We start from the raw sequence: 27,235 nt of genomic DNA, 5'->3' as shown, positions 1-27,235 counted from the left end.
GGTCCTGACCAGTGAAGTTGTGACAAGACCTGCCTCTCTTAGCCCACAGCCTTCAATGTTGGTCTAAGGAGACGGCCATATCCTTGAACTGAAGCGGGGGGGGGGGGGGGGGGGGGGCGGGGCGGGGGCAGAGGGCTGAGCAAAAAAGGGCCACCCTCTGTCCATGCATGGAGGGGTCAGCTTTCTGCTCTGTGAGTCACTGACAATAGGTCGATGCCTTCTCTCCATCAGAAGCCTGGTTTTTCCTCAGCAGCCAAGGCGCCCTCCAGGCGAGCTAAACCAGTTCCAGGGTGATTCTTCTTAAAGATGGACCCCATGTCTGATGTGTCTTTTGTTTTTAAGAGTTTCTAATATCAGAACTCTACACATGGTCACCATTTCACAAATAGGAGCAGCATGAATGAATTGAAATGTTATGAATATTGTAATGTCCCTACATGGATGGCTGTCCCGGGACACACAGAAGGAAGAAGTCCCACCCACAACATCAGGAAATCCCTGAATGGAGACTAAATGAACACTTGGTCAAAGTGACCCTGAGGTCTCTATCCCCCAACTTTCTTCTAAACCACACAATACTCTCAGAGGCCACTGACCCAGAAGGCTTTTCTTGGCTTCTGTGAAAAATTCAAAGAACTGTAGAGTGTCTTATCAAACTTTCTACCACTCTTTGGAGGCCTTTTCAAACCCTTGTGTCTAATCAGTTATCAGTAGTGCAAGGAGTCTCACAGGCCTGGACTTCAGTCTCTGCTCTGCTACAGAAGAGCTGGTGACCTCGAGCAAGTTACTTCCCAACTTCTGCCTTGGTTTCTTTTTTTAACAAAAGAGGCCATAGGGTTGTAAGTGCCTGAGACAAAGTACAAAAGCACCCAGCACTGTGTCTGGCACTAAATGCTGCTTCCCTTTCCCAGGAGAATGGTTTCACACATTTTGTTAGGACTGTGGCTCTTCAAGAGTTGCTGCACTCATTGTTTCCATCTCTTATTGTCTGTTTCTCTCTAAGCGAAGGACTCACGGCAGCTGTGGCCTCTGCCCTGTTGTAGGTAAGGCTGGATATCCTTCATGAATTAGACCAGACATATGCACACACCAGTCATTCAAACTACAGGTCTAGAAGACCAGGTTGCTAATATTCCCTTTCCTCTGGGCCCCAGGACTCAACCTCACAGGACTCTCTACCATGCAACCCCAGGCCCTTTGCTCCTTATTGCAGGCCTGGTCCTCCAGCCCAGACCTCAGTCGGCCTCTCCTAGTCCATCCCTCCAGGTTCCCTTTTTAGCATAGCTGAGGAGTCTCCTGTTTATCCCCCCACCCCTGTTGCCCCACAGACACCACCTTCTAATGTCCTCCTTTGCCCTAGGCTCACTGCAGCTCTCTGGGAAAGCTCATATGGGGGGAGCAGCAGGGATTGGCCCAGAGACATAACACTGATTCTGCAATTCTCAGTCTGTCTCCCTGCCCCTGGTCTGGGCATCCCGGCTCCCTCTTGGATGGACCTGAGGGCCAGGCAAATACATGCTCTCTGCTGAGGTGGGGCCCATCTTCTTCTTTCAAGTGCAAGAATTGACTGCCAAAATGGCCCCTCATCTCAAGCCATGGGTCTCCGGACACCATCAGAGAGGACCCATGAGGGGCTTCCAGACCCCAGTGAACAGCTCCCGCTCACGACCTCACAACCCAAAGTCATTCTTTCAGTCCACGAGGTCAGTGCTCAAGTTCAGAATTTTCTAAACCTGGCTTGAACCAGGGAAGAACACATAACAAAGAATAAGAAACACTGGCATAAAAAAAGAATCATCTCAGCAACACTACCCTTCCTTGGGATCCATCATGGTACAGGCTTCTGCTTTGCAGCCTGATTTATTTTTAGATGATGTTCTTCACACCCAACACCACCAAGTGTGAGTCGATGGGGATCGTGAGTTTGGAAGAAGCTATGGGGCCTTCCTGTGTGTTTCTTTCCTTCCCTCTGCTTAGCTTTGAGACACTTCACATAAAAGGCTCTATAAAAATAAATTGTGAAATGTATAATGCCAATAAAAATCCCCGTGGAAGCCGAAAACTCTTTTATTTAAGGAGCAGAAGGACATGCACTTACCTCGTTGTGAATTCCCAGGCGCCTAGTCCCTGAACCTGGGGGCACATGGTGGGTGCCCAGTAATACTAATTGATTGACCTATTAGTTGGCTGCTCATCTGTTTGCAGAGCTTCAAGCAGCCCACCGCTCTGCATGCATACCCTGCAAGGAGAGAGAATCCTTAGGCTTTGACAGGAGAGCTGCTAAGTTGGCAGGCTCGCCTGCCACAAACTCATACATAAATGCCCTGCCTTCCACTTCCAACTCTACTTATTCACAGTAAAATAATGATGTGGCAGAAAGTGAACTGCAAACACTGCCAAATTCTAACAGAGGAGCTGGATATGTGCCTTTCAAACCTCACGATTTACCCCTTGGTCTGTGCCAAGCCCTGGGCTTTCCAGCAGGAATACAGATGCCATTATCTTATTGCATCTTATTAGCTAGATAGAATAGGGTGCACACAGAAGGCAACTTCTTTCTCTCCAATGCCATTCAAGCTCAATGTCCAGGTACATTTTTTTCCTGGGCCCTTGCATATAAAATTTTGGGCAGGTCCCTAACTTTGAGCACCCAGAACAGTCCCAGTTCAGTGTAAGATTCCCTCTACCTTCCTACCTGTAAGGCTCTCTCTGCCCTTGAGGTCAGGACTGCTTTGGGCTGCAAACAGGTATGGGAAAATGGGCTCATCCATTTCTCCTTCCTCACTAGGCTGCGCACCCACCCCCTCCTCTCCAGACTCAGCATCTGAGACCTCTGCAACTAGAATCCAGCACCAGGCCTCCGGGCTCCGCAGGTATTTTGAGCCGACTATTTGTCCTGAGAGAGAACCTTGTGGTTTCCCTAAGAATTTCTCTGCAGGGTGTCTCCTCCACTGTCTGGGTGATGTCTCTCTGGCCCACTGTGGACAATGCCCTCCCTTGCTCCTGCCCGCTCCAGAGTACCAATGAGTTTATGTAGTCTGTGCTGTGAGCAAAGGCGCCAGACAAATGGGTGAGTGGAGGCCAAAATGCAGACTTGGTTTTGTGCCCCAAGGAGGGACTTCTCAAAGGGAGAAAAGGCCACTTTTGTATCATTTATCAGCCACAGAAGGATGCCTTTTTATGCTTCTCACTAATACACCCCCTGTGAGTTGAGGCTCTGACCCTCTGGTTAGGCCCACGTCATGCCTACTTATTTTACCAGGGCTCTAGGCTGTGCCCCACCTGTAGGGCCGCGTGGCTGTAAGAAAGGTGTCCTTACCCTACAAAGGGTATGACAATTTATTCCCATGCAGTCCTTTTTCTCTTTGCTCTTCCACCAGGCTTGCTTTTTCTGCCATCACCTCTCATCTTTAGATTCTGCAGGCGTGGATGAGACACCAGCCCCTTTGTATGGTACATGCTGGAGAGCTGGCTTGTGCAAGCACACCCTGAACATCCCTGGTAATCATTATCTTGAGAATGTAGAGATCCCATCCTCCTTCTATAGTCCCATCAGGCAGAATATGTAGAAGAACATGTTCTTCAGCACTCAAGGTCAGGGGCTCTGGGGATAGCCAACCCAGAGCATCTACCTTGTAATGAAGAACATCCAGATGGCAGGCCTTCCTCTCCTTCGAATGCTGGCCGTGCAAGGAGGAAGAGGCTACAGATAGTTGCTAGGTTTGCTATGTGTAGATGCCAGTAGCAGTTGCTTTCTCCAGTCAATCACTCTGGACTCCCCGTACATACGTTGCACCAGTCACCCCATGTCTTGACCTCTGTGTCCAACTCCTTTCTTTGGCCTCATCAGACCATCACCCCCACTTGGCTTAGAGTCTGCTGGACTATAGCTACACACTCTTGTGTCCCCCCACCACAACCACCAATTGCAGGAAACCCATATCGAGCCTTCTAAATTATTCTCTTCTGCCGGGTGAAGCACCACTCCCCCTCATGGGTATGGAAGCAGATATGTCATAGCATTCCAACATCTGTTTTCAGAGGAATTGTCCATTCCTGGCCTCCTTACCCTTTTAACCCTTACGGGCTCTGGCTGGGTGATCACCAGTGCTGCTGGCTTGCCAGGTGAAGTGACTTTTGAGTCGTTAATTGAATGAAGAAGGGAGCGTGTACTCATGAGCGTGTCCCTCCTTCTGTTGCTCCCTTAAATGTTAGAGTGGTTATCTTTGGGGTCTGTTCTAGAGAATTTCTTGCAGATAAAACCATGTCATAGCATTGCCTTGAGCCCTCAGTACCTCTTGCAATGAAATTCATGTTGATCCCATCTTAGTGAAACTATCCCTCTGGTGTACCTCATATCCAGAGATATCTCAAACTCAGAATGTATTAAGCCAAACTGATTGCTAAATACAATATTCCTTGATCATCTTCCATCTCAGTTGATGGGCCCACCATTCCTTCTGCTCTGGAACCAGGAGTGATTTCCAAAGTGATCTGATTACTGTTTGTCTCTCCCACACCAATCCTTCCTCCATCCCACAAACCAGACTAATTTTTCTGATTAGAGTTCTGATTATAACAAACACTGCTGAAAAGCCAACCTTAGTTCATAATCTGTCCACACCCCGCCTCCTGGCTCCGCTCCTACCTTTCAGCCCCCTCTTCACTCTCTGTATGCTGCATCCCTATGCCCTTCAAGGCTTATACCTCTCCTCCTAGAAGAACATCTTGCTACCCCATCCTAGACCCTCCCCTTGGGCAGGACTGATACTCCCTTCTGGGAAAAATTCCTTTTCTCTATACCCTCATTCTAGCATTATTCCCATTGACTATAGTAATGTGTTTGTATTCTATCTCCACAAGACAGAAGTTCCCAGGGAGTCATCAGCATCCATAGTCATCTCTATGCCCTCAGCCTTGTCCAGAGCCTGCTATATAGTAGGTACTCTGAATGCCTGTCAACTGAAGATGGGGCAGAAACATGTGGAGCTGTTCCAATATGCTTCCTGTTTCTTTTCCTCTAGGATCCCTTGACTCTGAAGCTGAGTCCCTTATTCTGCAGCAGAGATTTGTGTAGCTGAAGGATGGGACTGTAATTTATGAAAACAATATATAGTGCAAGTGCCACAGTGATAGCAGTACGTAGATGTGCTGGGAGAGAGTTGCGCGCTCTACAGATGCAGCTGAACGTGGAGAGCCCGCCCTCTGGGTCAGTGGGTCTGCAACTTTCTGTGGAATGCCCTGCCCGTACACAGAGCAGCCATGACATGGTTAAAGCAGAGTGGGGAAGGCCATTTTTTTTAATTAAACTTTTTTCATTTTGAGATAATTATAGATTCACATGAAGTTATAAGGTAGAATACAGATGATCCCTTGTACCCTTTACTCAGGTTGCCCTAAGGGTAACATGTTACAAAACTAGCCAGGATATTGATATTCATCCATCTCTCTTGTTTAGATTTCTTTCATTTTACTTGTACTTTGTGTGTGAGTGTTAAGTTCTCTAGAGTTTTATCATATGAGTAGGTTCATGTATCCAACACCACAGTCAAGACATAAAGCAGTTCCATTACCCTCAGGGTCCGTCCTGGTGCCTTTTATGCTCACACTCACATACCTCCCCGACTTCCCCTCCTCCCTCCTTAACCTAAGTTAACCGTGAATCTGTTCTCCATTTCTAGAACTTTGTCACTTCAAGAATGTTATATAAATGGAATCATACTGCACAGCCTTTTGTGACTGGTTTCTTCTTGGCATAATTCTCCAGGGATCCATCCAAACATACATAATTCACTCTTTTTGGTATTCATGTAGCACGGTTTGTGAAACCATTCATGTGGCTGAAGGGCATCTGGATTGTTTCCAGTTTGGAGCTATTACAAATAAAGCTGTTATGAACATTCATGTACAGATTTTTGTGTGAATTTTTGTGTGAAAATTTTGTGAAATTTTCCATTTCTCTGAGATAAATGCTTAATAGGCAGCTGCCAAGTCTTACGGTAGCTGCATATTTACTTTTTTATAAGAAACTGCCACACTGTTTTCCAGAGTGACTACAGCATTTTACAGTCCCACTGGCAATGTGGGAGTGACCCTTATCCACATCTTCGCCAGCATTTGGTATTGTCACTCTTTTTTATTTACCATTCTGATATGGGTATGGAGGTATCTTATTGTGGTTTGATTTTTCCATCTCCCTAATAGCTAAGGAGGTTGAACACCTTTCCATGTGCTTACTTGTCATCTGGATATAATCCTCAGGGAAATAACCTGTTCGTGTCTTTTGCCTATTTCCTAATTGCATTTTTGGCTTTTTACTGTTGAGTTTTGAGAGTTCTTTTAAAATATTTATTTATTTGTTTATTTATTTATTTATTTGACACAGAAAGAGAGAGAGAGAGCACAAGCAGGGGAAGCAGCATAGGGAGAGGGAGAAGCAGGCTCCCCGCTGAGCTGGGAGCCCGATGCAGGGCTCGATCCCAGGATCCATGACCTGAGCTGAAGGCAGACGCTTAACCAACTGACCACCCAGGCGCCCCTGAGAGTTCTTTATATATTCTACATACTAGTCTTTGTTGGATATGTGGTTTGCAAATACTTCCTCCCACTTTGCAGTTTGTCTTTTTATCCTCGTAATAGAATTTTTCACAGAGCAGAAGACCAATTTATCCATTTTTCCTTTGATGTGTCATGCTTTTGATGTAAAGTCTAAGAATGCTTTGCCTAGTCCTGCATCCCAGTGCTTTCCTGGGTTGTTGCTTGTTTTTGTTTTTTTTTTTTTTTTCCTAAAAGTCCCATAGTTTTACATTTACAGGTAAGTCTGTGATCCATTTTGAGTTCATTTTTGTATGAGGTGTGAAGGTTAGGGTCAGTTCTCTCTCTGTCTCTCTCTCTCCATCTCTTGGTCTGTGGATGGCCAATTGTTTCAGCACCATTTATTGAAAGGCTATTATTTCTCCATTAAATTTCTTCTGCATCTTTGTCAAAAATCAGTTGGAAATATTGGTGTGGGTCTATTCCATTGATCTGTAGGTCTACCGCTCTGCCATACCGCACCATCTCAATTATGGCAGCTATATCGTAAGACTTAATGTTGGACACAGCAATTCCTTCCACTTTATTCTACTTTTTCAAGATTCTTTTAGTTATTCTAGGGCCTGTGCCTTTCCAGAACATATTTTTTATTTACATAATATAAATTATATTTAAAATATAAAATAAAATGTATAAAGTTTAGAATAAGCGTATCTGTATCTACAAAATACCTTGGCGGACATTTGATAGGAATCACATTACACCTCTAAATTAAACTTTGTGAAGCAGCATTCACATCTTCACTATGCTGAGTTGGGAAGCCCACGTTAGCTCTACAATTGAGTGGTGAACGTGTATATGTTTGAGCAACCTTATACAAATGGTGTGCTGGCACATAATAAAAGCTTCAATATTTACTGAAGAGTTTGCATCAGTGGTTCCCAAGTCTGGCCATACATGCAATCCTCTGCTGAGCTTGAAAGAGGGACAGATTTCTGAGTTTTACCCCAGCCTTGCTGATTCAGAGTCTCCAGGGCTGAAGCCAGTGACGCTGTATTTTTAACACCCTCTAGAGTTGATTCTAAGGTATAGCCAGGTTTGAGGATGTATAATGCACAAGCCAGACTTAGAAGCCGTTCGCAGGCAATGGGCTGAGTCCCTTAGGACTGCACTGTCCTTTCTGACTTTTGCCCTGAAACACAGCAAGTTGCAGCTTCAGTCAAGCTCGCCTAAGGCAAATTAACATGTTCTTCATGAGATATGGCTCCAAATGAGTCTGGCCGGGGGTGGGGAGTTCCTTTCCTATAAGCAGGAGGACTAGATTCATTTTGAACCTGTAGGCATCCGTTTCTTTTCCAAAGAGGATATAAGAAACCAGGGTTCAGCAGAATGTGAGCAGTTCCAAAATTATAAATACTGTTATTTATTCACTTCGTTGCATACTTGATTAATTTCCTAAACTTGAGGCCTATGAAACTGTGTAATAGTGCACCTAGGGAGCTGGCTCCAGTCCTGCGCACATTTGAAACAAGACTGTTCAGATGCCTGGATATTTCTTTTTCATTAAGAGCAAAACAAGCCAAATGACCTATAAGACTTCTCTCATAAAGAGAACAAGAAATTAGAAATAAAAACACACAGAGAAGAGTTCATAAATTAAGTTTTAGAGCACAGGTTTTTAAACCTCTCTCTTTGTCTCTTCTGTTGTCTTTTTTTTTTTTTTTTTCTATTTTGGTCTCTTTATTTTCAACTTAAAATTCATGGTACAATTAATAAATATAGAAGAGTAAAGGGAGTTTTAACAAAATATATTCTCTTAATCTGTTACCCAAACGCTGGGTGATTTCTCTTCCATCACTATACTTCTCTGTGTGTACTCATAGGTGCTCTTCTGTGGATGTCTCACCAGTGTGCCATTCCAAATGCATTTTGGAGTTATTATATCAAACAATTTTTTAAAAAGATTTATTTATTAGAGAGAGAGTGGGGGGGGCAGAGGGAGAGGGAGAATCTCAAGCAGACTCCGCTGAGTGCAGAGCCCAACGTCGGGCTCCATCTCACCACCCATGAGATCATGACGTGAGCCAAAATCAAGAGTCAGACGCCCAAATGAACCACCCAGGTGCCCCATATTATCAAACACTTTTCTAAGTTGTGACCTTTTGTATTTGTTTTGTTGTCATCTTAGCTACATAATATCCCATGAGGCTACTATACCATAATTGCCCTTTTTCTTTTACCATCCTCTCTTTAATATTACCATATTTTATTCTGTTGCCATTTCTATGCTATTCATTTTTTTCACCATGCTGATATAATTGTCTTCAATATTACTATATTCTAAGGCATTTCACCATTTTCAAGTTGTTTTTATCAAGAACACTGCAATGAACATCTTAAACAGATATTTTTCTTATTCTGAATTACTCCTGTGGGATAAATTCTCAGGACTGGCATTGTTAGGTACGGCCATATGCATTTTTATGGCCTTTGATATTTCTGAGTGTACCAATTTCACTCAAATTTTGCCAAAATTGGAGAGTATTTTTTTAACTTTGCAAATGTAGTGAGCACAAATTAATCCATTGACATTATTTTGATTAGAATATGTATTTTTCCACCATTTGCATTTTTATCGCATACGTTGTCTATTGAAATCCTTTATTAATCTATTATAAACCGTCATGGGCTTTCTAAATATTAGAGATATTCATCTTTATTCACAATTATGTAAATGCTTCCCAATCCATTGCTCCTATTTTTACATTAATTTTGGCATTTTTACTGTACAGAAGTTTTAGCTCTTTCAATATTGTCAACTTTGTAGTTCCTCTTTGTTATGCCTTATTATTGCTATAAGCCAGAAGTGTATTATTCCTCTGTAGATCTGATAAAACTAGAGTGTGCTTTCTACAGCTTTTCTCTGTTTGTTTTTTTCCTAAGTCAACCCATCTGTAATTTTAATAGATGAAGTGAGCTTTTAATCTAAACCCTCTTTTCCAACTACCCCAGTTCTGTTTGTGAAGGTGGCTTCCTTCCCCCATGTTGAAATGCTCACTGCCATGTATCCCTTATCATATCATGCCAAGTGTGTTCCTTGGCTCACACTGTGGTCCACCAGCTCTATTTTTTTTAAAGATTTTATTTATTTATTTGAGAGAGAGAGAGAATGAGAGACAGAGAGCACGAGAGGGAAGAGGGTCAGAGGGAGAAGCAGACCCCCTGCTGAGCAGGGAGCCGGGGACTCCAGGATCATGACCTGAGCCAAAGGCAGTCGCTTAACCAACTGAGCCACCCAGGCACCCCAGCTCTATTTTTTTTTTGTGCATTTGCTAATCCCACATGATTTTAGTTTCTTGTTATGGTGGAGGCTATATATCATAACTTCTGAGTAATGCTGGATCTACAACTTCTCTCTTTCTTTTTTATTAGATGTTCCCATCTTATTTTTCCTTCATATCATCTTTAGGATCAGGTTGCTGAGTTCTAAAAGGAAAATGCTTTTAAAAGAATTTATAACCATATGGAGTTGCATAGGAAGAACACAGAAAGATGTCAAAACACATTACTCCTATGGCCTTGAGCCAAGTCTTTCAGCAGAGTCCCTCAAGGGAACTGACAGCACTTTGAAATCCATGGAAACTCCTTCAACCAATGGAGAACTAAAACATGCAAACTGGAATATCGCATCTCTCCCAGAAAGTATGTACCAGTGCAACAGTGGGACCTCATCCTGGGCTGGCTTATCTTGATGTAGGTGGTTGGTTCTCAAATCCTTTCACGAGGGGAAAGCACCCTGTGAGCACAAGCACACACATGCACGGTTTTATTCAACATAAACCCGAGAATGGGAGAGAGGTCATGACTGCCATTCAAAATGAGTCTCAGAAGTGACAGACATGATCATTTGAAAGTTAGTTCTTAACTAGGCCAGACCCTCCATTCCCTGTTGCTTCCTCAGGGACCCACAGACTTCCTTCCTAGTTGTAGAACTCCTATGTACATTCTCTGGACCAAGGACATCTGAGGGCTCTTCCACGTGATCACCATCAAAAGGACGTCCATGCAGAAACCTCAGGGTTCTGCCTCAGGTGACTCTCAGACTTTCTTGGTTCACCTAAAACGACAGGCAGCTTTCACTGGCTTGCCCAGCCCTTTGGCCAGCAGGAGCCTTCACTGAAGAGAACAGTTCAATTGCCTTCTCAATCCCACCAGACAACAGGGATTGTTTTAGACTCCTAAGAGAGAAATATTTTGTGAGAGAAATAGTAGGACTTATGACATGTGATGGAAAGACATATGTGTCACACAAGTCCACGTGGAAAACACATTCTAGGGGATATGCAAAAACACACCAAAAGTTGAATCAGACAGATGCACTGTGACTCTGCCCCTCCTAACTTTATGATCTTGGACAGATTAAATAAACCTTCTAAGTCCCATTTATAAGAGAGGAATAAGAATACCATTCAAAGTTGATATGAGCACTAAATGAAATTATTTATGGAAATTGCCTATACACCATTATTATTTCAATGTCTAAAAGGACCAAAGAAAATAATATGTTATATGGTTTTAGAGGATGCATGACTCCGTCCATAAGTAAAGTCCTCTTTATACACTTCAAAACTTCTCCCCACTTTCAGGATAAAAGAGAGAATATATACAACAGATATCCTTAATCTTTTGGGGATTATGGACTACTTAGAGAATTTAAAGTGTACTAAGAGTTTCTTTTTAAAAAAAAGGGGGGGTTCTTTTTCCAAAAGAAGCATGGAAGTCAGTATTCTAACTGTAGAAGTACGTGGATGCCTTGAAGCCCATCTGTGGGCTGCTCCACAGAGCCCAGGCTATGAACTCACACCTTGAGCACTAACCTGCTGGCCTGCCTTCTATCAGCACAGTAGAAGAATTGACTACAGCAGGTCTAGACCTAATTACATCCCAAACCACTGTCCATAGCTGAGGGCTATTCAGTCTACCCACATCCGGACACTCCTGCCATGAACCGGTATTCCTCCTCACCCCACCCCTCACATTAGAGCCCAAGTCTGACAAAGTTACCCAGTTCCTTTGTCTACATGGAAAAAAATCAACAGGATTGAATGCATTCATAAGGTTGCATCATCTCACTGAAGTAATGTCCTCCTTTATGATTTCTGACTAAAATGAACTAAGTCCTTACTACTCATCAGGCAGTGTGCTAAACCCTTGACATGCACTGTCATCTCTTAGAGTAACAGTATGAGGTGGCTTCTGCTATCCTCATTTGGTATTCAGCTGAGTCCTTGATGGTTTAAAAGTCATCTGCCGCAGGTCACCCAGTAAGTGGCAGAGGCAGGCTTGGAGTCTGAGCCTCTCCAACCGAAAAGCCCTGTTGTCACTACTCTGCTCCCTGCTCCCATTCCCAGGGGAACTGCAGCTTTCCTGGGACATTTCATGAAACTTGGGGGTCCTTACCTGCTTCCCTGTGGGTCCCCAAAGTATGCTTACCCCATCTTCTTTTAGCTCCCCAGCCCTGAGGAGCCCACTCTAGAAAGATTGCCCTCCACATAGAAGCCACTCTCTGCCTATACCACACTTCTGTGAATCCATCATGTATCATTCCCAAAGCCGTCAGTGTCCAACTGCCCCATGAACGGCGGGCATGGTCTTCAAAGCCTCCATGCCCTCCCCTCTATTAACCTGTTGCTTCCTCTTTCAGATCAGAACCGGTCCTTTTGTCATATTTGAGTTTCAAATATCCACCCACCTTCCCAGCTTGCCTGCCACTGTCCTCTAAGAATCCAGGTCAATCATTGGTGGTGTAAATGTAGCTAGGACACAGTGGGATGGAAGTGAACAAGACTGTTTCAGTCACACCCAAATCTTCACGAGCCAAGGCCTCAGTAAGTTTCAATGTGCCTTGAAAATGTGTTTATGTGAATGTTTCTTGAACATTTAGCATTTTAAAAATACTGGAACAACATATGCTATAGGCACTTTAACAGAATGTTGCGTGGTTTACCAACCTGTCAAGAGTTTAATCCGCTCTGCTCCCAGTCTGACAGTTTTTGTTATACTTACTCTTCCCTTGCCTTCATAGGTGCCATCTGACCCCAGCCCTGACTTCTGGTGGCATCTTCTGTTAACAGATTGACTTTCTTGACCAAGAAAAAGCTCACTGTGTTGAGACACAGTGGCTGTTGAGAAGGGCCACATTACATGACACCAAGGCTCTTCTCTGAAATACACTGAGCCCAAGGGCAGGCATGAGCACACAAAATAGGAGTCAGCACTTCACAAGCAGCCCACCAAGAGAGACGGTACACCCAGCCACGTGCTGGTGGCAGCAGAGGAGAGCGCCGAACGTGTGGTCTGAGGAGTGGGAGAGCCGGGGATGAATTCTGACTCTGTCACTTACCCACTGCGTGACCCAGGGAAAGACCCAAATGTGTCATCTGTAAAATGGGAATGACAATAACCCTATCTTATAGGGTTGTTGTCATGGAACACAGGCTATGGTAAGTGCCATGATGAGGTGTGACCCACTGAGAGGACATAAGGGGGAAGAGGTGGCGCCCATGGGCCATCACCCAGCCAAAGTGGACTGAAACACTGAGCCCCACTAGAAGAACTCAGCCCAGCCTCAGTCTACCCAGAGTGATACCCACCTGAGGGTGCCATCATCCGGGTCCACAGCCTCCTCTAGGTCTTCCCATTCACTCTCACTATCACACGCCTCTTCTGCAGACAAAGACTCTGAGAGAGCACGCCAAGAACAGAAGTGAGGTAAGGGAATGGTCCCCGAATCTGCCTCCAAACATTCTTCACAGAGTAGCTGGCTTTTCCATGTAGAGCTGATGGTAAGATATGCTTCATTTTCCACAGTGGGAGAAGGGGCTTCAAGTACATGACCTGTGTCTCCTTCCTCATCATCTGTGTCCAATTCAGGACTAGAAAACAAAAACCCATGCATCTTCCAGCATTGATAAGAAATTCCTCTCCCCGCCTTTCTTTCTTTCAGGATGTTCATCATGACACAGCACAGGAGAGCCAGCCAGGGTCCAAACAGCTCCCGCCAGAGACTGTTCTAAACAGTGAATAAGGCGAGGCTCCCATCCTTAAGGATCCCGATTTAATGGGAAGAGCAAATGTTACAATCCAGGGAGAGGGTGCTATGGTAGAGGCAGCACAGAGCATTATGGGAGCAGGGGGAGCTCCTGACTGAGTCAGGAGGCCACGGAGGACTTGCCAGAGGACATGGTATTGAAAACAGAGCTATGACTCTGTTCTAGGACTGACTCTTCATATGGGGAGTCAGGGAGACCTCAGGCAAGCTTATTAACTTCTCTAGGACCTCAGTTTTCTCATTTGAAAAATGGGAAGGTTGAGAAATTTATAAGATTGCTGGGATGCTTAGATTATGTAATTCTGATGCTTCCGTCCATGGCTCCTGGCACAGGGTGAGCCCTCAGTAAATGGGAGGGGCTATCATCGAGAGGATTTAGGATTGTGATTTCTACAGAGGGGTTAGAGGGAAAGGGCCAAAGCAGGAGGCTGGAAGCAACTCAAGCAGGTGACCTTCAAAGCACTTTGTGCAAGTATCAAGTCCTTTTTGGAGTGCTGAGAAAGATCCTACTTGTAAAGGCAGCCAGCTGGAGTGACATTTAGTCCCTGTGTGACACAGGAGGCAGCAGACTGGTGAGTGAGGTGCACTGTCCGGTGGTGAAGATGCAGAGACAACAGTGGAAGAACACGCTTTTCGGGGGCTGCCCAAAGGTCACCCCACATGCTTTCTGATCAGAAAAAGCAGTGCAGACAGATGGTAGAGCACTTTGTACAGCGCTTCAAGCATGCAGAGAACGGGCTCAGAAAATATCTGTCGAAAGTCCGGTTAGAGAAGATGAGGAGGAAAATCTAAAAGAAATGCATGCAGGTTTAGCTTTTCATCAAATGCACAAATCCCCATTTATCAGCCTCCTTCCCCACACCCGAAGCAACAGCCTGGCTTTATGACGTGCCGCCTGCCCTCCCCTCTCTTCCCTTTCCCGAAATGCCCCTTTTAAACTCAGCTCTGGTGCCTCTCAAGAGCTCCAAGCCCCAGGCGCCCAGAGGGTCGGTCCTCCTCCCCAGTGGAACTGGAGTGTCTGTCCCCACCTGAGTCTCACTATCAAAAAGACGTTATTTCTGCTCATGAGACCTACAGGGTATACGTAAGTGTGTGTTGCGTGTAAACAGATGCGCACTCACGTGCATAAAAAAGGAGACTGTGTGCTACTGGGACTGAAGAGGAACACTCACTTTAAGAAAGTAATATTTTAAAATCGCCAAGCACTTTGAGGGAAAATCAGTTTAAAACCTTAAAGCACTTGACCAAATTGCGTAGAAAATGCATTTTCTTATAAAAATGGAAGGGAATACTGTGGAAGTTTTGTCAAAGAACAGGAAATCCAGCCTCTTGCCCAGGCCCACGCTGTGCCCCACCCCATCCCACCCCTGCCCCCAGCAGCAGCCCGCTACCGCCCCCCCCCCACAGGTAGAGGAGAAGCACATGCCCTGGGCACCGCAGTGCCTGACTGTTCACACCTGACCTCCCGCCACCATCCTCCTCCAACCTCTCTAATAAGCTCCCTGCACGAGGCGAGGTGTCAGAGTGTCCGAGGGGGTTTGGTGGCCCCAAGGGTGAGCTTGCAGTGTGTCTAAGACATCAAGGAGGCAAGTCCAGTGGACTGCTGAGTTTGAAGCTCGCATGACAATCCTGAGCTGAAGATCAGTGTTTAGGAGTTACTGGAGTGATGTGCCTGGCCATGTGTGGTTGGGGAGGGGGCTGGGGCACATCTGGGGCTTGGGAGCCTGTAAGTGTACAGAGAGAAGCCAACTGAAGCAGCCCAGGCTCCAGTCCTGCCCTAGCTCTGCTCTCAGACTTCCGCCATTCTTGGCCAGGCACCTGCCTCACTCGCTTCCCCCAGCCACGCTCCAATCTCACAGGGGTTCCCTGTGCCCTCCTCTCTGAACAACAGCCCACTCATCGGGCAGCTTCTGGCCTCGGCCAGCCATGCTGATGTCACAGCAGGCATGGCAGCCGCTGTTGGGTTAGACCTGTAGCCTCCTACTCACCCTTTGCTATTCCAGGAACAGCGTCCGCCCCAGAAGGTATACAGTAACTTTAGGTTCGTCTCAAGGACTCTGGCTTCATTTTGTATTCTTGATGACCATGAAGACTTACAACATCACTTTCACTAAATGATAATTGCTGACACTGCCTGCATTTTAATTATCTGAATTTAACTATATGTGCTAGGCAAGAAAGAGAGAGAAATAAGCTTATACCATCCTGCTATAACCAGCTTTCCACTCCATGAGCATAAGCCCAGGAATGAACACACATGGAGGCCTTGAATCTGCCATCCCCATTCATTCCTATGAGTCCAGCACATAAAGATAAGCATTTGGCAGACAGCAAGGCCCTCCCCCCGAGGCTCAACCAAAGAAAAAGCTATCTGCTCCCACACCAGGGGAGCAAAGAACATCATGCCTTCCAAAGTGATGTTCAAGGGTAACGTGACTTGATGGGATTTTCGCTTTAGGCCCTAACTTTAGAAACGAACCTTGCCTAAGATGCGACACCAGCCAAGTGCTAAGCCTCCAATCTGGCAGGCACGCAATTCTAACCCTCCTCTATGAAAATGTACGGTACTGCTTTATGAGCCTGCTTTATAAGCATCTCCCGTGACAGAGCGGAGTCTCCAGATGTACCTTTGTAAAAGAGAAAAACAAGGAAGGAAAAGTAAAATGTCATCTTCTCCATGAACACTCTGGGTTTGCTGGGGTGCTGGCAGCTACCTGGCTTTAGGAAGTAGCCACCTGGCAGCTGGCAAATTCTGGCAATCTGCTGGGTATTTTAGTTGAAGGGACCTGTCCTTTAGCGGGCAAGAAAGCGAAAGAAAGTGACTTGTGTTAAGTTCCCATGGCGCACCAGGGATCATGCGAGGACTCAGCAGGTGTGCTTTCTTTTGACCTGCACAGTGTCTGCTCTTTGTTGACATTTGAGAAGCCTCGAGCTCAGAGGAGTCAACACTCCAGGCACACTTAGTACATGGTAAAGCTGAAACCAAGGCTATATGCTCAAGAAGTCCGTGCTCTTTTGGTTCCAAACTGCAGAAAGAGAGCTTGACTCACAGATGCCAGAAACAAAGAGGTAGTTGCCTGGGACAGCCACCCCACAACTGAGGCGCAGCTACTTCTAGGAGGAGTCTGCAAAGAGCCACAATCCCACGAGGAGCTGGGGGAAAGTGTTCGGGAACTGTTGGGCACGTGCCATGCTTTTCTTCCTATAGGGGACAGTCACTATGTATGCAGCAGAACAAGCTAATGTCTCGTTAGAGGAGAAGCTAATATGGTTTGAGTCCTTCCTTCAGAGAGAAAGAAGGGTTCCTGAGTGGGGGGAAGAAAACATAGCAAAAATGAAGGCAGGGAATGTGAGGAGGCAGAGCACTGTCATTACCAGGACCACCACAGGGAGGCCAAGCACAAGGGGGAGGTGTTGGCCATGGAGCCAGGACAGAGAAATAGTAAGGCTGCCCGCCTATGGCTCCATGGACCACACTGGCCTGGGTAACAAGCATGGGGCAGCAACCATGACCAACTGATTATCAGAAGCTCCACTGGAATGTTCTGGAAAGCCCTCAGGATTCTCATGTAACTCTAGAAGAGGCAACCCCCTCCAAAAATGGCATATTTGGGACATCAGGTATACCCTTTCAAGTAGGAACACTAAGCCAAATTTAATTTGATTCAGAAAAATAAAATAATGTGGTGTTTCTTGCAAAAATAACGACAAAAAGATAGGAAGAAATAGGCGTTAAAACAGATTTCACCTTAATATAAGAAAACACTTTCTGATCAACAACTACATGGTGATAAAATGGGCCACTTTAAGAGGTAGCAAGTTTTGCATCCCTGGAGGTATTCAGTCAAAAGCAGGCCCCGTACTCTGGGGATGTTATAGAACAGATTTCAGCATGGGGTATGAGATTGAATTAGATCATTTTTATATTGAACAACCTTGAGATTCTGTGACTCCATGAATAAAACAGCAACTAAACTAATAATTAGTAAAAAAAAAAAAGAACTATTGTTAATAACTGATAACTATATTAGATTAAAGGCACATGGCAAGTCAAACTGCAGGCTTGAAGCTAAATCCAGAGTCACTTTATAATCCAATAATCCAACCCTCAGGATTTCTGTCCATCATCCTGAACTATCTGGCAGTAAAACCTTTAAAAATCCAAAAACCTTTGGAAAATCTATAAGGAAGTACAGTTCCTTTTATATTTCCTATAAGATCACACTAAGAGTTGTCCTTGTATTAAGCTCTGGAGGTGCTTTCCTTTATCACGTGACCAAGTATATCAATTACTGCCTAGAATGCAATTGTAAGAAACTATAAATACACTTTTATTTATGCATTTTCAGACAATGAAAATGAATACCACTGACGAATGTGCTTACCCATTCTGTTCTACTTTGTACACTAGTTAGTTTTTGTTTGGCTGGAATGGTATTCTTATAAAGATTGTATCTGAATGCTTTCATTTATTTATTTATTTATTTTGAGAGAGAGAGAGAGCAGGGGGAGGGGCAGAGGTAGAGGGAGAGACGATCTCAAGCAGACTCTCCGCTGAACACAGAGCCAGACATGGGGCTCACGACCCTAACATCATGATCTGAGCCAAAATCAATAGTCAGATGCTTAACCAACTGAGCCCCCCAGGCGCCCCCTGAATGCTTTTAGGGAATGTACACCTGGCTCCTGTTAGTCACAGATCTCACCTTGCCTAATTGCATTACACAGCTGCTTCATACTTCATGTCCCCTACCAGGCCCTATAGATCTGCCCTGCTCAGCCTTCTAGGATGAGCAACAAAGAAGAGTCATTTCACAGCAGTGAGTTTATCCAGTGTCACACACAAACCGTCGTTCCTCATTATTTGCCTGCTTTGTGCCGGTGAATCTAGCTAGCACATGTCTCAAAGCAGTACCTCACACTTTCTCAGTATTTGCACCCTTTTCTCTGTTCTTAACAGGTTCCCATGCACCCTGAGTCTATGCAATGAGTACTGTCAAACTGAATCAAAGAGAATGTTTCCCATCAGAATAGGTTGGAAGACTGGAAATACTTGTGGGGGATGAGAACAAAATGATGGCTAAGTTAAAAATGGCTATTAAAATGAACGTTTCAGTCTGGTTTTTAAAGACATAGATTTTTTTTTAAGCTGGCGTCAATTGTCAAGTATTATATTAGCAATAAAAATGGTGATACATACAAGGGAACTTCTTTCTTACCACAATACTTTAAAAGGCCCCCGGGGGGGGGGGGGGGGCGGGAAGGCACCTGGGTGGCTAGGTCGATTAAGCTTCCAACTCTTGATTTGGGCTCAGGTCATGATCTCAAGATCATGGGATTGAGCCCCGTGTGGGGCTCTGTGCTCAGCGGGAGTCTGCTTGAGGATTCTCTCTCTCCCTCTTCCTCTGCCCCTCCCTCCCCAGCTCTCTCTCTCTCTCTCTCTGTCAAACAAATCTTAAAAAAAAAAAAAAAAGCCATGCAGGATGTAGCATAAAGGTTCGTATGCTGGGAGAAACACCTGAGGCCTGCCATCTGTAGGCACCAAGGGTACAGGAGGACCACTGGGTGGGGTTAGCTTTCCCAAAAGCTCATGAACTGTGGTTGCAGCAGCTCCAGACCCTATGCTTGTTTCTTCTGCCACACCCGCCCCCACACACACACCACTGTCGAATGCCTAGAATAGTGCTGGACCCAGTAAGCACCTGAACACAGTTATGAACTGCTTGACTGTAATTTCTAGCAATGAAATACATACCAAGTATCTGCAAAGTGGTGATTCTTACCTTTCAAGTCTCCCGATATCACAAACTGAATAGCAGTTTTGCCTCATATCCTTTTCCAAAGAGGTGGCCAATGTTGATGCATCCATTTCTTGCTGAAGTCTGCACAAATGAGGGTGGGAATCCTGAGGATGCATCAAGGAAGTGGCCCAGGGTCTCTCTAGGTCTTGGTCCCATTGTGCCTCCCTGGTGGCTTTTTGGAAAGATTCTGGCCTGAGACCCAGGCTTTCCCCTCCGTCTGCGGAGGCACTGTCCCTCCGGCTATCCTCTAGATCCAGACTGGCGCTCTGCTCTGAGTCTGTGCAAGTTGCCCTGGTGAACTCTTTGTCTGATGAAAGCACGGGTGTCTATTAAAAGAAATGCTCAGGGTTATTAGATCCATGGTGCACACTAAGCAAAATCTAAAATGTGCTTCTTTAAAAAAAATCATTTTTTTCATGTGATTGTGAGCCAAAGCAGTTAAGAGATGGGCTCTTGGGTCAGTCTCCCTTTGTCAGGACCCCAGCTCCCACTGGGCCCTAGGTGACACGAGTAACCATCTCTGAACCCCTTAGCTTGGGGCATTGGAAAAATAATGTAAGCATTATTTTTTAATATTTTTAAAAACTTAAAAAAATCAAACTCAACAGCCAAAAAACAAATAATCCAGTCAAGAAATGGGCTGAAGACAAGAATAGACACTTTTCCAAAAAAAGACATCCAGATGGCTAACAGACACGTGAAAAGATGCTCCACATCACTCATCATCAGGGAACTACAAATCAAAACCACAAGGAGATACCACCTCACACCTGTCAGGCTGGCTAAAATTAACAACACAAGAAACAACAGGTGTTGGCAAGGATGTGGAGAAAGGGAAACCCTTTTGCACTATTGGTGGAAATGCAATCTGGTGCAGCCACTGTGGAGAAGAGTATGGAAGGTCCTCAAAATGTTAAAAACAGAGCTACCCTACAACTCAGCAATGGCACTGCTAGGTATTTACCCAAAGGATACAAAACTACTAGTCCGAAGGGATACATGCACCCCGATGTTAATAGCAGCATTATCAACAATAGTCAAATTATGTAGAGAGCTCAAATGTCCATCAACTGACGAATGGATAATGATGTGGTATATATAAATAATGGAATATTATTCAGCCAACAAAAAGAATGGACTCTTGCCATTTGCAATGCCATGGATGGAGCTAGCGTATATTATGCTGAGTGAAATAAGTCATTGGGAGAAAGACAAATACCACGTGATTTCACTCATGTGGAATTTAAGGAAGAACACAGATGAACATATGGGAAGGGGGGAAAGGAAAAAAGAAAAGAGGGAATAAGTCATAAGAGATTTTTAATGACAGAGAACAAACTGAGGATTGGTGGAGGGAGGTGGCTGGGGGATGGGCTAGATGGGTGATGGGTATTAAGGAGGGCCCTTGCTGTGATGAGCACTGGGTGTTGTATGTAAGTGATGAATCACTGAATTCTACTCCTGAAACCAATATTGCACTGTATGTTAACTACCGACAATTTAAGTTAAAAAAAATAATAAATAAATAAAAATTTAAAAAGAAACTTAAAAAATATGGAAACAAAAGTAACAATGATGCTTTGTCTCACTTTCCAGTAAGAAATGAGTTTTGTAAATTCTTGTCTTCATCTGTCCTCATTCATGATGGCTCATTCTCACAGCCCCAGCCCCCTTCCCATCCGGATTCCCTGCCCTGGGTCTCCTCCTCACTTATCCAAATATTACTTGATTCACCACAACTGCTTATATCCCTGTTGGGCCTAGTAGGTTCTAATTTTGATGACACAATGTGGCACACTAACGCTGTAGGAACAACCTTTCTGTAGGAAAAAAAAAATCTATACTTCAGTAGAAACTATGCTTTGTTTACAGCACAACCTTCCGGGTTATCTGATTCTATGTATTCTTTGTTTTGAGCTATTTCATAAATCTCTATAAACAAATATGTTGCTCTTTGAAATCTCTTTTGAACCAATTTTAACATCTGTCCAGTTCCCTTATTGAATGGGTTAGATAAAATCTTTAACATATATTCATTTTTACATCTATGTGAGAGTCATGAGTTTACTTTTTCCCGAAAATTATCTTTTAGCACTTCCATCCCATGACCTACATGCCTGACGTTGTAGGAACACATGGACTTGAGAGCTAGACAGGGCTGGCCCCCCATCCCTATCCTCACCAAAGCAGAAAAGAAATTGCTACTCGGCCACTCACCCCGGCAGGCTCCTCACCTTGCTGATTGCCCATTCCTCAAAATGAGGGGGGATATGCTTCCAAATATGCATTTTTTTTAAGAGAGAGTGAGCAGGTGGAGGGGCAGAGGGAGAAGGAGAAACAGACTCACTGCTGACCAAGGAGCCTGACATGGGGCTCGATCCCAGGACTCTGGGATTATGACCCGAGCCAAAGGCAGGCACTCAGCCGACTGAGCCACCCAGGTGTCCCCGCAAATATGCACTTTTATTTAATTATAAGTCATAAACTCTTATGACTCTGCTGATATACAATGCAAATTATAAAGGACATACCAAACATTATAATTTGAAGTGGATGAGATAAAAAATAAATAGTAAGAGCAGTTATATTTTCTCTTGTACTTCCCCTAGGGAGACCTCCACAATCTCATGTTCAACCATTCCCCTCCCTCCACCTCATCACCCCCAGTGCTCACTCTACAGCGATCCTTCACCCTCTTCAAGGCTTCCAGTCAATGGTACCTTGTCACCACCCCATCCCCCACCCCCACCCTCTTCCTCTGCTAAGAGTCCATGCTTCTGCCCCACAAACACACACTTAAAAATAAAGAAGACTCCGAGCTCCCATTCTGCATTATGTGCCTCTATTTGCCTCCGTTCTGTGTGACACGCAGGGGCCGTATGTGAACTCCAAACCCTAGGGACACCCTATGTGGACTCTGTAGCTGCTTCTAGACACTAATGCCACGTGTATGGGCACAGGTGTCAAACAGGCATTCAAGACTTCCAGATAATCTTTCTTTACTTTCTTAGTGAAGTCAGTTTCCCATTCTTTCTACCCTCTCCATTATTTCTCATCTCTCTCCTCAGCCACTCCCCTGACCTTGCCTCTTACTTCACAGTGAAAATGGGCACATTCAGATGAGAATCCTTCACCTCCTCACAGCAAAGTCTACCAACAAGCCCGCATCCCTCTCCCAACCTCCTCCAAAGACCAGCCACTCCTTTCTCAGCTCCTCAAATGCATGCTTATCCTCATTATTTCTGTTTTGTCTCCCCGCTTCTCCCTGCACACACTCCACCCAGGCTTCTGTCTCCATCATTCAACTGAAGGAGTTCTGCTCAGGGTCTCCAGTGACCTACATCTTTCTAAGCCAAGGACAATTCTCTCTCCTCGGCTCATTCTACCTCTCAGTAGCATGCAACATAGTTGGTTTCTTCCTCCTTCTTGAGAGCATCCTTTACTCACTTACTCTACTTGAATGTGTTCACTCTGAACTCAGCCCTCCCTTGTTTTCCCACCATCTCCCAGGCCCCTACTGCTGTGTCATTTCTTTGAACCGGACCTTTCAATGTTGGGGGGTCCCATGGCTTACTTCCCTGCACTCTTTCCCAAGGTGATCTCATCCATTTCATAGCTTTAAATAATGTTATTTGCTGACAGTTCCCAAATCCACCTTTTCCAGCCCTGATATCATGCCAACTCTCCACAAACACCTGCCTAATTGACATCTCCACTGGCTATTCCATAGACATTTCAGTTTTGCTTACTGCCAAAAACTATTGCTTCTCTTACACGTACTTTAAACTGCACTCTCCAAGCACTCCCTACCTTGGCAAGTAGTATCACCATTCAACCAGTTGTTCAAGCCAAACTTTGCTCTCTTTCCATGTGACCATATCTAAGCCAAAACTAATCCTTTGGGCTCTACCTCCTACATCTGACTACTTCTTACCAACTATTCGGCTACAACCTGAGTCCAAGCCACAATGGCTTCTTTGAATGACTGCTGGCTTATCTGCTCCAGTCCATCTCCAGCTCAGTGGTCTTTCTAAAGTATAGACCAGATGAGGGTACACTCCTGCCTAACCCTTCACTCTCCCATCACTTCCAGCCCAGTGGCTTCCCATTGCCACCAAGATGGAATCAGCACATTGCCAACATCTACAAGGTGCTACATGATGTGGCCCCTGCCTCCCTCTACAGCTTCTCCCCTTCCACACCTGTTATATTCTTGTCCCTCGAACATCCGGGTTCATTCCTGTCTCAGAGCCTTCACACTTGCTATCGCTTCTGCCTGGAATGATCTTCTTACTCCAGATGTTTGTACGGCTGCCTCCTTTCCATGACTACTTTATTCTAGTTAGGAATTAAAGGCTCCCTTCCTTGGTCTTCTATCTGACCTCTGAAGCCACATGAATGAATGAAAATTTCTCTTCCACTTGGCCCTCAAGTATAAACAGAGAGAAAGCATGCCCACCATGCCTCATTCCAAGCCCTTCCACTGGACTTTTCTGGGCCCTCCTAGGTAGAGCCATTCTCCAGAACAGAAGGACCACTTTTTCCTGGCATTTCCTAGATATCTCAACAAAAGCACAGGGCACAAGCCCCACGGCCTGATCTCTATGCATGTGAAGCTTGACCTTCTCACATCCCAGTCAGTTGCCCAACACAACTGCCATGTCTACCTTCTTTTCCAAACTGGCAGCTTTCTGATTTCCTTTCCCTGGCAATTTTCTCACAAAGTCTGTATCAAATGACCTCTTGGAGTCCAAGAATCAGAAGGATCTGGATCACAAAATCTTCTGTGATGTCTCTAGTGATTGTCACCTCAGGGATGAGCGATCAACTCTATCCACATCTTATAAATGAGAAATCACAAGGCCTAGAGAAGTCAGGCAATTGCCCAAGGTCCACACAGCTGGTGCATGGCAGAGCAGGTGCAGGTGACTACAGGATGCCCACACAGATGCTTCCCCAGGATGAAGGCCCATCCCCCAGCTGCCGGGGGATGACAGCTCACAGCTAGCCCTTCCCCAAGAATCCTGCTCAGCTCAGCTCAAGGGAGCTGTCTCAGGCAAAGCCCGGCCCCCTTTCTTGGCACAGCCCACAACACAGTGCTGGTTGATAGTAAGTGCAAAGGCACAGGCTCTCTTGCCATCCCAGCTCCAAAGCTCTTTGTGGCATAAGCAGAGGCCCCTGCTGCAGCTGCACCACGTTAACTTCTCCTTCCACCCAGCCCTGCCTCCCTCACCCTCATAGGGGTTGTTCCCAAGAGCAGGCCCCATAAATCTCTGGCACTCAAATCTCTGCTACAGCGTCTGTGTCCCGGGACCCAACCAGTGGCATTATGACAATTAATTTTATCTGTCAACTTGGCTAGGCCACAGTACCCAGATGTGTGGTCAAACACTAGTCTAGATGTTTCTGTGAAGGCATTTTTCAGATGAGATTTGCACTGAAATCAGCAGACTTTGAGTAAAGCAGATGACCCTCCGTGATGTGGGTGGGCCACATTCAATCAGTTGAGTGCCTTAGGAGAAAAAGACTGAGATCCCCAAGGAAGAAGGAATTCTGCCTCCAGTCTGCCTTGGGACACAAGCTGCACCATGGACCCCTCCCTACGTTTCCAGCCTGCCAGCCTACTCTGCAGAATTTAGACTGGCCAGCCCCCACAATCATGTGAGCCCATATCCTAACCTCCCCTCCCAACTACATACCCCTACACATACACACCCTATTGATTCTATCTCACTGGACACACTAATATAATTATCAAGGCAAAAATTTTTAATTTTCCCGATCTCATTGCCTCTCCTTTGGACTAAACCATACATGTCTAATTCATACTTTAGGAAAGTGGATACATACCCTGTTCTCCATTTCATTCCTCAGAATGGAAATTCTTACCTTTCCTCAGTCTGATTTTGTATTATTATTCTTGCTCCTGACTTCCCCTCTCTGATGCTTGGGCCACCAGAAGGCCTGAGTCTAGAAGTTTCACCGACGAGATCTAAACATATAACTATCTACAGGAAGATTCAAACATTGTAGAGGCAGAGTAGGGAGGGCAAGGAGACGACAGACATGGGATCTCATGAACTTGTCACAGACTAATTGAGGTTTGGAGGCCAGCTATTTCCCTGCCCCGGTGGAAGAAGATGGCATTGAACCCTACCTAAAACAAAGTTAGGTTTCTCAGGACCCACCAGACAAGAAAAGGGGTGCTTGAATGTCCACAATAGCCAAACTGTGGAAAGAGCCAAGATGTCCATCGACAGATGAATGGATAAAGAAGAAGTGGTATATATACACAATGGAATATTATGCAGCCATCAAAAGGAATGAGATCTTGCCATTTGCAACGACATGGATGGAACTGGAGGGTGTGATGCTGAGTGAAATAAGTCAATCAGAGAAAGACATGTATCCTATGACCTCACTGATATGAGGAATTCTTAATCTCAGGAAACAAACTGAGTGTTGCTGGAGTGGTGGGGGGGTGGGAGGGATGGGGTGGCTGGGTGATAGACATTGGGGAAGATATGTGCTACGGTGAGCGCTGTGAATTGTGTAAGACTGTTAAATCACAGATCTGTACTTCTGAAACAAATAACGCAACATATTTTAAGAAAAAAGAAAAAAAAGAAGATAACAGGAGAGGAAGAATGAAGGGGAGTAAGTCAGAGGGGGAGACGAACCATGAGAGACGATGGACTCTGAAAAACAAACTGAGGTTTCTAGAGGGGAGGAGGGTGGGGCGATGGGTTAGCCTGGTGATGGGTATTAAAGTGGGCACATTCTGCATGGAGCACTGGGTGTTATGCACAAACAATGAATCATGGAACACTACATCAAAAACTAATGATGTAATATATGGTGATTAACATAACAATAAAAAATTAAAAAAAAAAAAGAAAAGGGGTGCTTGAAGGCACCAGAGGGCACCGCAGCTTACCTGCCATCCCTGGTCTACCTCAGGCAGTGCACCTGGAGGGGGTCGGCAAAGTAGAAGCGTGACTTCCTGTGAGGCCCCTCGCAGTAAATGGAGCACCTCCTATGAGAAACCAGAATCTGTGGTTGGATGTGGGCGTGGCATGGCTGTGGCATCTCCTCCTATGTGCTCCCCACTATCTCTCTGGCACTGTTCCGTTGATCTGTTTCTCGGCTCCAGAGAACTCTGGAGAACACTGCTATGGGCCTGATTTCCTAAAGTGAGAGACACCAAAGTCACCAGGCTGGGGTCCCCATGAAGGCAATGCCACCATGCTGGGCTGTTAGGGGCCCTGGTCTGCCCAGGGTCTTTTCATGGCAGCACTTGCCAATACACATATGTGTTCTTCACTGAGAGAATGTCTTCATCATCTCAACCTCCCTCTCCTCTCAGCAGCCCCCCATCTCAGGGGCCATCGGTCATGTACGTTCCACCACCCCAGTCTCTACAGCTTGACGTTTGGCCCTGAGCTTTCCTCCACTGCTCAGCTCGGGCACTCGGAACCTCTCACCTGTGTCATTGCAGTGCCCTCCTCTGCTCCCTTCCTCCTCCAGTGTCACCCACCTCCCCACCTCCATCGTGATCCAGAGCGCTCTTTCCACAATGCAGATATGACCAGGTCATCTCACATTCAACAAGCTCTGCAGGGCAGCATGCAGGATCTGTTCTTACCTGCCACTGCCTTGCTTAGCCCACTCTCTCTCTCCCACCTGCTCCCGCTGCTCCCACAACCTGAGCCCCAACTATGCTGAGCCTCTTCCTCCAACCCACTGTCTCAGATCCCAGGGCTTCAAGGTGCCTTGAGAGTTCCTATTT

At 45.4% G+C, this 27,235-nt stretch overlaps 1 protein-coding gene across 1 annotated transcript in view; it reads right to left on the bottom strand.

Annotated features, from left to right (window-relative positions):
- Positions 1-14,384: 14,384 nt before the first annotated feature.
- Positions 14,385-27,235, bottom strand: part of FRMPD2 (FERM and PDZ domain containing 2) — a 77,035-nt gene continuing 64,184 nt past the window's right edge. The window contains exons 27-29 of the mRNA XM_028098892.2: positions 26,384-26,482; positions 19,429-19,772; positions 14,385-14,433 (exon numbers count right to left, since the gene is read on the bottom strand). Coding sequence (XP_027954693.2) covers positions 14,385-14,433; positions 19,429-19,772; positions 26,384-26,482 — 492 coding nt within the window. The remainder of the gene's footprint in view (positions 14,434-19,428; positions 19,773-26,383; positions 26,483-27,235) is intronic.

This window comes from Eumetopias jubatus, unplaced genomic scaffold (genome assembly GCF_037043125.1).
Source record: "Eumetopias jubatus isolate StellerSeaLion01/CBP00866 unplaced genomic scaffold, mEumJub1_p1.0 scaffold_17, whole genome shotgun sequence".
NCBI lineage: Eukaryota > Metazoa > Chordata > Mammalia > Carnivora > Otariidae > Eumetopias > Eumetopias jubatus.
Note: the sequence above shows the minus strand (reverse complement) of the source record. Positions and strands in the feature narration are given on the sequence as shown.